This window comes from Diuraphis noxia, unplaced genomic scaffold (assembly GCF_037042655.1).
Source record: "Diuraphis noxia isolate RWA-SAM2 unplaced genomic scaffold, SU_Dnox_SAM2 contig0001, whole genome shotgun sequence".
NCBI lineage: Eukaryota > Metazoa > Arthropoda > Insecta > Hemiptera > Aphididae > Diuraphis > Diuraphis noxia.
The window spans coordinates 105924348-105937217 of NW_028301711.1; the positions used below are offsets into that span (position 1 = coordinate 105924348).

The 12870-nt window shown below is 35.0% G+C and overlaps 1 protein-coding gene and 2 pseudogenes across 1 annotated transcript; all 3 read left to right on the forward strand.

The window, feature by feature from the left end:
- Nucleotides 1-76: 76 nt before the first annotated feature.
- Nucleotides 77-813, forward strand: LOC149063151 (uncharacterized; annotated as a pseudogene).
- Nucleotides 814-4222: 3409 nt separating this feature from the next.
- On the forward strand, nt 4223-7318 carry LOC149063152 (uncharacterized). Its single transcript, XM_089218083.1, has 2 exons — nt 4223-4397; nt 6588-7318. Exons 1-2 carry the CDS (start codon nt 4223-4225, stop codon nt 7316-7318), a joined length of 906 nt encoding a protein of 301 aa, XP_089074209.1.
- A 1707-nt stretch (nt 7319-9025) lies between these two features.
- On the forward strand, nt 9026-12226 carry LOC107171455 (E3 SUMO-protein ligase ZBED1-like; annotated as a pseudogene).
- Nucleotides 12227-12870: the final 644 nt, after the last annotated feature.

A 12870-nucleotide genomic window follows, 5' to 3' on the forward strand; every position in this document is an offset into this window, starting at 1 on the left:
AAATAGTTTATAACTATTCTAACTATCAAGATTTCAATTCATTCAACTGTGGACATTTATGTCTTGAATTTTTATTATGCATGAATCTGTCACATTAAGCTTGACTGGAAACACAACTTTATTATCCACGAATTATTTCCCGCCTCTTAACGTTTACGAGGATTCGGAAATAGCTTTGTTATATTTGAAAACACGAAATTTATTTCCAAACATAAATTCAACTAATAACCGACTGGAGATAGATGTAATTCCGTCATTAAATAATGTAAATAAACAAAAAACGTTTATATGTATTTTGGAAGAAGGATGTTATGAAATTGAAGATATTAACAACAAAATTAAGAAAGAGTTATATCACTTCAATAATGAATGGAGAACACAGCTAACATTCAACGTATCTATTGATCACGTCGATTTTAGAACATACATTAAATGCAATGGAAGACTAAAGTTAAATGTTCCAAACAGTATAGCATCTGTTTTTGGATTTATGGACCATTACATGAAAATCTTCGCTCGAGAAAAGCTGCTAATTTAAACACAATTAACTCTATAAAAGTAATGTGTAATATAGCACATGGGTCATTCAACAACCAACTTCAAAGTCATTCAATATATGAGTTTTTCCCTAGTGGAAGAACTGGATCGAAAGTAGTTCAGTCACCACTAAATTTGATATATTACAGATTAAACAAAACAGACATTAATTCAATAAGTTTGCAGTTAGTTGATCAAAGCAATAATCCGATCGATAACTTTAATGAGACATTGACAGTTGTTCTGCATATTAAACGCCACGAGCTTCATTATTAAATTTATATCTCAGATATTAGGATGTACGAGTCAGTCACTTTAAGTTTAACCGGGGACAAAACCATATTATCTGCAAATTATTTTCCGCCTATAAACCTTTACGAAGACTCAGAAATTGCTTTGTTATGTTTGCAGACATTTAATTCATTCCCGAATATCAACAAAGATAATAATAAACTTGCTATAGAAGTAGGTGATCATAATAATAATAATAATGATCGTATGTGGTGTTATATTAAACTGGAAGAGGGATGTTATGAAATTAAAGATATTAAGCATCGCGTTAAGGAACAAATAAATATTTATAATAATCAATTCAAAACTCAGTTAACATGTGAGATTTCGGTTGATCCTAACGATTTCAGATCAAATATAAAATGTAATGGAATACTACACTTTGAGATTGCACATAGCATAGCACCTGTATTGGGTTTTGAAAAACGAGAATATAAGCCAGATTATGAAAGACTCTTATCTACTCATAGATCGGAAAAACCTATGAATTTAAACCCAATTAATTCTATAAAAATAATGTGTAATATAGCTCAAGGATCATTCAGCAACCATCTTCAAAGTCATTCGATTTATGAGTTTTTCCCTAGTGAAACGCTAGGATCGAAAGTAGTACAGTCACCGCCAAATTTAATATATTACAAATTGAATAAAACAAATATTGATACGATAACCGTTCAGTTAGTTGATCAAGATCATAAGCCAATTAACAATTTTGGTGAGACATTGACAATTGTGTTACATATTAAACGTTACGGTTCTTGAGATGGGATTAAAATTCAATATAAACCCACTACTTCGGATCAATGCAACTAGTCATAAGAATAAAGTGCTGCCAGCAACATCAAATAAAATTAAAAAATTAATGGTGAAAAATAAAAAAATTGCAGAAATAGCAAAAATACTGCAAAACGGCAGTCAAACTCCCCACCTGGCGGTGTCCTCGGAATACGGATCGCACCAGGGCCCGGGCCCGCGGAAACGCCGCGCACGCGGACGGCGACTTTTGACGGCCGGCCGCACGCGCACGGACGCGGTCCGCGGTTTGACGCCCGGAGCCCTCGGCTGGTGCTTAACGCTACAGGAATATCAACCGCGGCCCGGCACGAACGGGCACAGGCCGACCGCGCGGCGACCGCGCCGCGCGCCGGACGAACCGACGGCGAGCCGACGACGCGACGGGACGACGGCCGACGGCCCGACGCACCCGCGTCCGGAACCGCGCGTTCCGCTCTACCGAGTAAGTGGGGAAACGATGCGAGTAGTGGTATTTCAAGGTCGACGGGGAGACGGACGGCCGAGACCGCCCGCCTGGACCCCCGACTCCCACTTATGCTACACCTCGGCATGTCTCCGAACAATAGTACGACAAGTGAGCATCCTGATGCCGTATTCTGATCCCCGGCAACAGGGAGTTCACGGCATATAACCGAGGTTACATGCCACCCGCGTCCCCGACGCCGGCCCGATGTAGGTGTGGTCTACTCACCGAAGCTTGCGACCACCGCGGTGCCTCCGGTTGTCCGAAACTCTGTTGTCCGCGTCAGCACCGCCCGCGTCCCCGACGCACGAGTGTCCCCTCAGGACGGCCCCGCATGTGGACCGCTTCTGCCTTCTCTCTCCGCGACACTCGTCGGAACACATGCGGGGTGTGGCACTCTGGCGCGCATAGTGTCTTGTCCGTCCTGTTGACCCCTCAGGGCCGTTCCAGATAAGCTGCCTTCTTGGCAAAGTTCACCAGAGCGGCATATAGACCTCTGGATGACATTAGATCCGGCATGGAACAAGGCCAGACCAGACCTGATCTGTGCACAGCCAGTTCAAGTTGTGCTCTGTGTTCGATATGTAGTCAGCAACGAAATAGTACATGGTCCACCCCCTCATCTTCAGTACCACACGAGCATAATGGTGATTCCTGTAACTGGAAGCCGGCTAACTTCTTTTTGAAATTCCCGTGCCCTGTGATAAACTGTGCCACCTCGTGACCCATAGCAATCGGTGTCTTGAGCCTGGTTCTGACACATGGGAAACAGCCGTACGTCCACCGTCCCTTGGAAGAGTTTTCCCATCGGGTTTGCCATGCGTCCAATAGATCTTCTCTAATTTTGTTCAGCGTCGGTGATTTCATGTACTCCGGTAGAAGTTTTGCCTCCTCCTTCGCAACCATCCATCGCAATTCTAAGTCTAATGGCATTATACCCGCAAGGACGTGTAATGCGTCTGTTGAGGTTGTTCTGTATGCGCTGGTCAAGCCCAGCATCACCCTTCTCTGAATGGAACACAGGCGTTTGATGGATTGAGCGTTTGCTGTGGCGTGGATCCAGAATCTGGCTCCATAGCCTATCTTGGTTAGGAAGACACCTCTATACAAAACCATGAGGTTTTCTCTCTTTATGCCCCAGCCGGCGCCCATAGTACCACGCGGCACGCACACGAGAGAACAAGGCATCTTCATTTTTGCAGAGGGCGTTAATGTGCTCCTTGAAAGTTCCTTTACTATCGAGCCACAATCCCAAATATTTTACGTGCTCCACTGACGATATTCTGTCCTCACCGAACGGAATGGTGAAGCCCGAAACCAAAGAGCCCTTCGTCACCATGGCCTGGGACTTTGCTGCTGAAAAAGAGAGACCCCCACGCGCAGACCATTCGATCACTGGAACCAAAGCGAGTTCGGTGCGACGTATTATCTCGGCTCTTGTTGGTCCAGCGACGCTAATGGCGTCCTTCACGCCTTATTTTTAAATCAAGTGGGATGTACCCACCTGCAACGACGCTTAATTTTTTTTATCTTTTTTTGTTTTTATTAATTTTATACAACGTATACTCTATACACTCTACAGACAACCGACAGCTTCTGCATCATTAAAGTTATTTAAGGCATACATATTTTTAGTAAAAATCAAAAATATTATTCCGTGATCGTGTGATGGTACAGAACGAAACCTGAGTAATGAACGATTGGCAAGTTCCAACTTTCCAAGGCGTGCGTGGTGAAAACATTTTTCCTGCGCGTTTGAAAACTGCGAACGTACGCTAGGTACGGTGTGTAAAATATAAATTCAGCGTTTTGAACGCTGCGTCGAAAACGTTAGGTGTGAACGGCTTTAGGCTGGATTTAGTGCTCGACTGACGGTCAGCGCTGACGTCGGTCGAGCGTAGATATATTAATGAATGCATATGAACAACTACAGTGCGCCGCTGAAAAGTTCATACGCGCGTACAGCTACGTCGCGCTGACGAGGACCGTCGGTCGAGCTCGTCCGTCACGCGTACGTCGGTCGACCGACGGGCCATATCGGTAAATGTTGGCATTTAGTTTGACGCTGATCGAGCGACCGACGGTGAGCCCGTACTCAAGTTTTTTAATTTGTATCATATAATTATAATTTTTAATATGAACATCGATACCGAACGTGTCATTTCTGAGGTGCGTCGTAATCCACCATTGTGGGACCTCTCTTGTAATGAATATAAAGAACGTGATGCCAAAATAAAAGCTTGGCAAGAAGTCTGTCAAGCAGTTGTACAAAATTACGACGATATGCCTGATAACGAGAAAAAAGTTATAGGTAAGTAAATTAAAATTGTTGATTAAAATGTATTCTAATGGAACACCTTGTCTACTTAAAAATAAAAACATATTAAGTCCTCACATGGTAATACCATTTGTGACAAAAAAAAATTCTATTAATAACCAGATAAATAATAACTCATTATCAAAATGTTCGTGGTTCAAACTCCGAATTAGGTTTCTATAACTGGAGGTATACTTAGTATTATAGTAGTGGTGGTGGGATTACGGTTTGTTTATCATCTACAATTATAAATATTTAATTTAATGATTTGTAATATTAAATTTATATTAACATTTATAGGTATTATTACGGTTTAAAAATAGTTACAATTATATATTAGTGTGTATTATTATAGTTTAAACCACAGATCTCTTTGCCTTACTGTTCGAACTTGTCGCTATTATTACGCCGTGCGGCAACCGGTCCGCGAGACAGCGCATCGCGCGGTCATTGACCTCGGCAAAGTCGCCGCCGTCAACACCAGTCGTTCCTACGCTCTCGTTTGAGCGGTCCGTGCGTCAGGCCATTCACTTTTGTCGCCCTGTCTCCGCAATCGTCTCGTGCGTGGGTGTTTGGTGCTTGGACTTAGTCAGAGTTATCCTGTCCCCTTTTCTTCTGTTCGTGCCGTCATTCAGCCCGCAGTTATTGGTTATTGTCGACGTGCTGTATTCCGCATCGCGACTGGCGATCTCGACGTTTCGTGTTGGTTGCGTAACGCCGCCTTCGATATCGTGATTACGTAACGTTACACCTTACGTAATCCGATCACCCGCCGTGTTCGAGTGCCGCCGCTTCGTCCAGTATCAACACCGCCGTATCAGCTGCTGCCGCTATCAACACCGCCGATACTGACCGTCCCGACCGTGGCGTCTGTGCCGATCGGTATTTATGATATCTATACCTACGTAGTATCAATGTTATTATCATTTGTTATTATTATGTACTGTTGTTGTTATTGTTGTCACTCTGCGTGTTGTGGTCCCGTGGATACGTCCGCGTAAATGCCACTTTGTTGACAGCATCAATATAATATTATTATTTATCTTATACAACCGCTTGTCATTGTTACGACCTCCATCTCAATTCCGTGAACACCACATTTTATAATTATAGTTGTCCGGCCAAATGCTCGATAATAGCCGGTAACGAACACTTACAAAGCATATAATCACTTATTAAATTATACATGACAAATATAAATAAATAAAAAAACAACATAATTCTATTACTTATAATATATTTATATAAGTAAATTAAAGTTAAAATATACTAGCATCTTGCCACGGCACACTTCCACTAGGAGAAACGAAATAGTTGGCAAATTTATCCCTGATCATATCGCCGGATCTTGTAATATTACCGTTCATATTTAGATTAAGTTCTGGAAATCCCTCAACAGTTAGTGTGTCTTCTACTCTGTAACCATCTCTTTTTCTAATGTAGTTATGCAAAACGCAACAAGCCTTTACGATTTTCATTGTATTTGGCAAAGAAGTATTCATTGGTCTATGAAATATATTAAATTTATTACTCATTATTCCAAATGTAGACTCAATATACCTTCTAGCACGGCTCATTCTATAGTTAAATATCTTCTTTTTTGTTGTCAGATTAGTTCGTGCGTAAGATCTTAAAACTTTGTTCGATATACCGAATGCAGAATCGCCGATTATCATGTATGGAAGTGGTTCTGTAGTATTAGGTAGTGGTTTTGGTGGAGGTAACATTATGTCTTCGTTATTTATTTTCGTAAATAAAGTGCTTCCCTTAAAAATAGTCGAGTCTGAGTCTGTTCCACATGAACCTACATTTATGTAGGTGAACTGATAATCGGAATCGCACATGGCCAATAGAACAATAGAATAATACTTTTTATAGTTTGAAAACAAACTTCCACTGTGTTCAGGACAGATTATTCGTACATGCTTCCCGTCAATACTGCCGATGCAGTTAGGGAAGTTTGCTACATTCTCGAAGCCGGCAGCTATCTTTAGCCATCCTTCCTGTGTATTCGGCATCGATAGGCATTCTTCATGAAATAGGTCCCAAATATTTGTACACACTTCTTTTATGATTCCACCGATCGTTGCCGTACCTAGACGGTAACTAAAATAAAGATCAGTATATCTTTGTCCAGTTACAAGGTATCTGAAATAAAAATTTAAAAATTAAATAATTTTACAGAAAGGAATGTACAACAGCGGTGGAAGACGGCACAGGACGCTTACGTTAGATGCAAAGTATTATTAAAAAATACTAAGTCTGGGTCTGCAGGTGGAAACAAAACGAAGAAATATGTATACTTTGACTGTATGCAGTTTCTAGATAAAAAACATATAGTAGATACTGAGGATTCAATTATTGTGGAAAGTCAGAACACAATTAATGAATCCCAACCAAATAGTAAAATAGTAACAAATGACGACGCTCTAAATTCAACTCTACCTACAACATCTGAAGGCTCTAACTTTTGCAAGCCAAAACAAACTGAAACTGCTACTGCTGAACGGAAAAATGTGCAAGCAAGGCGTAAAAGAATTCGAGATGAAGACAGAGACTTTGATAGAGAAATGATGAACATGTTTAAAGAAAATACAAAACTCATGCAAAACGATGACATGTCATTTTTTTGTTCGCTTTTGCCGATTATGAACACTTTTTCTAATCATCAAAAATTACTTTTCCGTTCAGCAGTTCAACAAAAAGCAATTGAAATTTCCAGCGGCTCTAGTGAAGTCCGACCCTCAACATCACAAACTTTTTTTTCAACTTCGGAATCACAACATTCCGATACTTCTACATCATATACAACAGAAGAATCCAGAAGAACACCACAACAGTTTGAGGAACTAGATGATGATCCATCGGGTACAACATATGCTTTGGAAGATTTTCTTACTTTACAGAAATTGTAATACAAATATAACTTGTAATACATTTTGATTACATGCATTAAAATATTGAAGTATAATAATGTCTTTTTAATATTAATTTTAAGTTAATCATTTTTTTAGATTCTTAGTAAAATAAAGATCGTATTAATTTTTAGCACAAAGTATTTAACTTGTGCGCGATTTTTTTTATAGCTATTGTAAGCAAAACTTATGAAGAACCTTGTACTACATTTTCGATTCTTAGCTATGAATACAAAAATATCTATACATTTTGAAGTACAAAATAATTTGCAAATATTCGTGTTTTTAAAAACTTTAACTTTAAGCATTTTGAGGGTTTTTTTCGATACATAATAAAATTTTCAAAATATATTGACTAGTTTTGAGATTTATTAATTAATAAAAATAAAACAATACAATTAGATAAGTACTTACCTTATAGTCACAGACAACCTTTCTGCTGGTGACACTGGGATACGAAAAGTGTTCTGATGCTTCAAAGAATCTTCTAGTTTTGCAAGCAGCTCATCAAAACTTTTAATAGACATTCGGAAGTAATCAAAAAATTTTGACTCGTGTTCCCGTAATTTTGAAAACAGCGTACAGAATTCACCTTCAATTGGCCGGTCTACAATAACTGGGTGGACATGATATCTCCTACGTCTTTTTTTATTTTGTCCTAATTGTTTGCGTAAATAATACGCACATATCATAGAATTTACTAGGTATGGATTCATCTTTCCAAAAGTTAAAGTTGAAGTTTTTAAAAAAATTGATTAATAACGAAATAACATACACAATATGACCGATATAGTTGCCGATCAGCTATGCACTAAACGCTTTGTCACGACCGATGATCAGCGCGTACCGTCAGTGCCGACGGTACGCGCTGACCGTCGGTCGAGCACTAAATCCAGCCTTATAGTTGAAATACTCTGCCCCCCTGCTGTAACCATCATCAATAAGTCGAACACTCTATAACTATATCAGTATAAATGTATAATGCATATTGCATATTATACACAAATTATATCATTCGGAATTAGAAACCCTTCCACCCCAAAAAAATTGAAAATAAATTATATATAATAATATGATATTATTGGCATACTTGCAGGAATTTTCAAGTGTGGGGTGGATAATAATTTCTAGGGACATATTATATTATAGGAGGGCTATAATGGCGCACTTAAAAAACGGGAACGTAAAAAAACGGCAATGCTGCAATTATTAAAAAAAATAAAAATAACATCAGAATGATGAAAAAATATTTCTAAAATAATTTACTTAAATATTTTAGTTGTGAACTATTAGAAAATCTTTCTAAAATAAATTACTAAAAATATTTCTAAGATAAACTATTTAAAATATTTCCATTGAAGCGTTTAGAAAATATTTTTAAAATAAATTTGTCAGAATATTTTCGTGTTTATGATGAGAGAATATTTTTAAAATATAATCATCACCTAAATGCTGTGTGGGTAATTAGTATTAGTGTATTAGTGTATTACTATTACAGTATTACATTACACATTTACACCACGGCCACTCGCCACTCTCCATTCGCGCGACCGTTCTCTCTTTAGTTTACTCTCGTTTAGTCTTTAGTATTTTCTAACTTAACCAGCATTCGGTCTTCGACGAGTTCTACCTTTGCGGCTTTGCTTAAGTGGTTCAAATTTTCAATTGTGACAATACAAGATTATAAGAATAAGATTATTAATTAAGATGTGTTCAGCTGTGTGGAATGCTTTCACTAAGTCCGAGTGTGGAACTCGGGCAACTTGTGACATATGTTTCAAAGGCTATTCAAATTCTGGAAATACGACAAATTTATGGAATCATTTAAGTAGTACTCACAAAGCTGAATACCACGAACTAAGAAATTCAAAGAAAAAAGATCAAAGCAATACTATGATCCCGGAAAACGATACACTTGAGTTAGTAATTATTTATTATAGAATTTTACTATTTCTAAATTTAATTTACATAATATTTTAATTACATATTAATGAATAAATGAATAATGATTACAAATTGTCAACGTTTTTTACTTGACACTGGATCGTTTTATAAATTTATAGTTTTGGTAGGTAGGTGGCGTAGAATGTAGATCGTTGGTAGATATTTATTTCTGTATTATATAGTACATAGTACATACTATTATAATTATAATTTGTAACTTATTATAAATAATTAGGTGGGTACTCAGATTTTAATTATTTTTTTTTAGTTTTACAAAACAATTTACAATCTGTTACTAACTAGAAGTTAGAAGTTAGAAAAATAAATAAATTTTATGGATAAATTAACGGTTTGGAAAAAAAATATGGATCAAAGAAGTCTTCCAATTAAGGCACTTTGTCATTTCAGATTTTAATATATATATTTTTTTTTGAACTTTTTAAACAGAATATTGTAACTATATAAATTATCCCTTAAGGTAGTGTAAAACTACATATATAATTATTATTTACATAGGTACTGGCGTACTGATGTAGCAATGTACAATATTATTTTAGGGATTATAAAATGTTCAACTTTTATTGCTAAAGATTGAAAATTTCAAAGTTCCATGTAAATAGGTTATATCTGGTTATATCTTATTCTTATATATAACATACAAATTATTTTATTCACAATAATATCTAAAAACTATACTTTGTAATATCATAAGTAGGCTGACAGCTGACTGACCGTCTTAGCTCAGAATCGTTTATCTTATATAATGATTAAATTATATTATAACATTTATATCATTGGATTCAAATTTAACATAATCCATTACAGTTACTTGTAAGTTGTAACCTACTGTACAACAGAGCGACACCGCCGACACCCACTTACCCACCTTTTTTTTAAATTTACCTAATTAAAAAAATTTTATATTACTATATAATTTTAATGATTTTTTTTATTTCATAGTTAAATATTACATTAAAAAAATAATAATACACCTATTAAATATATTTAGTAGTAATAGTTAACACTTATACAGTAATACTATAGTACTGATTACTATTAGTACTTATAAAAACAGTATGTGAATTAGTGGATTTACCTAAAATTACAAAATTTTCTAAAAGCAACACAATCATTATATAGCCATATAGGTAATCTGGTAATATATGCAATATGTATATTGTATCATATTTTATTATAATATTATTAAAATAAGTATAAATCATATATGTATAATAATTTTAGGATAATAAGTTTTCAAAGTAATTAAGTTTGAACAATTTGCATTATTATTTTTAGATTAACATCATCACAAGATACATTACAATTAACTGATTCGTCGCCTCCTCAGAAGTACCATATAATAGTAACTGTCAAATTAATGTGACCAAGAAGCCTAAATTTGAACCTAAACAATCATCTATGAAGTCCTTCACTTTAATTCCAAATTCAAAACTGAAATTTGATAAAGTTCTGGCATATTTCATTTCTGTTGATATGATGCCTTATAATTTGGTAGACAAAGAAGGATTTAAACTATTTGTTAACGCTTTAAATCCTAGTTATCGACTGCCTAGCCGAACCACATTGTCTAATAGAAAAATTCCAGATCTATTCAAAGAAACTAAAATGAAAGTGGAAAGCATTTTATCTAGTACAACATTTTTATCTTTGACAACTGATTGCTGGACATCTGTAGCACAAAAACCATTTATAGCTTTAACTGGACATTTTATGGATAAAAGTATGAATTTAGGTAAAAAATTATAATTCAATTCAATGTAATATAAAATAACATATTAATAATTATAATAATAATAAATACATTTTATAGAAACAATATGCCTTGGGTGTCGAGAAATGTCAGACAATCATACAGGAGAAAATTTGGCAGATGCTATACAGCTAATCTTACTAGAGTATGATCGAGAAATAAATGTTGGTATTGGAGCGATAACAACTGATAATGGGGCTAATGTATTAAAAGCAGTAAATAATGTATCAATTTCACATGTTTCTTGTTTTGGACATAGCTATAATATAGCTATAAAAAGAGTTTTCAACTTAGATCAGGTTAAAACTGCTGTTAATAAAGTTAAGGCAATTCAGAACATTTTTGGTTATAGTTGGACGGCCATTAGAGAATTGTCCATTGAGCAACGACGCTATGGGTTACCAACTGTGAAATTTCCAACATATTCAAAAACAAGGTGGTGGTCATTGTTAGACCTAATAGAAATAGCCATATCTCAAGAATTAGCATTAGCATCATTTCTAAGAAGTTATAAAAATGGCATTCACAAAGACAAAATGTATAATGAAGAAGAAATGATTGTCTTAAAAACATTATTACATGTTTTACAGCCTATTCGACAAATTTCAGACAATCTTGCAGGTGAAACATTTGTAACAGCATCAGCAATTATACCAGTCATAAAAATTGTAGAAAATAAACTAACAGAAACCGCAACCAATGATAATGAAATTAATATTGATCAAACATTGAAAAAAACAGTTCTTCAAACAATAGTTGATTTGCTTCATGTTCGTTACAATAATGATATTTTAAAAATTTGTACAGTGCTTGATCCTAGATTTAAGTTTGTCGTGATTTCTTTGTAAACTCATGATGCAGAAACCTCAGCAATAAAAACTCTTATTAAAGAAGAATGTATTTAAGCTTGGGAATATTGGATAAAAACTTCAAATAATACATTAATTATTGATTCCGAACCACGAACAAAAAAACAAAATGTAGGATTGACCGCAATATTTGATACATTTAATCAAACACAATCAAATGATAGAGTATGTATTTTTTGTAATTTAATTTTTATAATTTTAAAAGTCTTCAGTAGAGCTGGAAATATTGTTACGGATCATAGAGCATCATTAAGTGATGAACACTGCTCACAACTTATATTTTTATCTATGAACAAGAAGTTCGTACTCAAACCGTTTCCTTAAAAATTGTATACATATTACATCTTATAAAAATATAATACAAAGAAGTTTCTTGTAATCTTGTATTCTTGTCTGTCTAGAATAAATCTTAATAATCTTATGTCCTTGAAACATAGAAAGCTAACTTACGCCTTAATTAAGAAATGTACTTTTTTAATATTGGTACAAGAACAATTTGTGGAAGTATTAATTACACAAAACCTGAAGAATCTTTATGGATGCTTAGAATGCTTAGATTACATTTTAATCATAAAAAATATTTTGAACAATAAAGATTATATAGTTAGTTTTATTTAAGTTCAGCTCTAGATAATTATTATTGAACCATTATCATACAATTTTAAATATTTTACTAGCTTAAGATTTTAGAATATAGTGTTCGGTTGGAATACCATGATTTATTTTCAAAGGAGCACTATAAGACATAAGTATCAATAATTTTAAGTTGTAAACTTCTAAATGTTTGCAACCTATCAGTAGGCCAGTATAGTAAGTCGACAAGATCTAATAAAAATAATAAAATCATATTCTTTACAATGTATTTTTGCAAAATTTAGTTTTTTAAGTAGTAACTCTTGATTAATATTTAATAGTGCTAACTGCTAATACTTTCAAAAGGATTTATAGTTTTATTTTTATGTCATAAA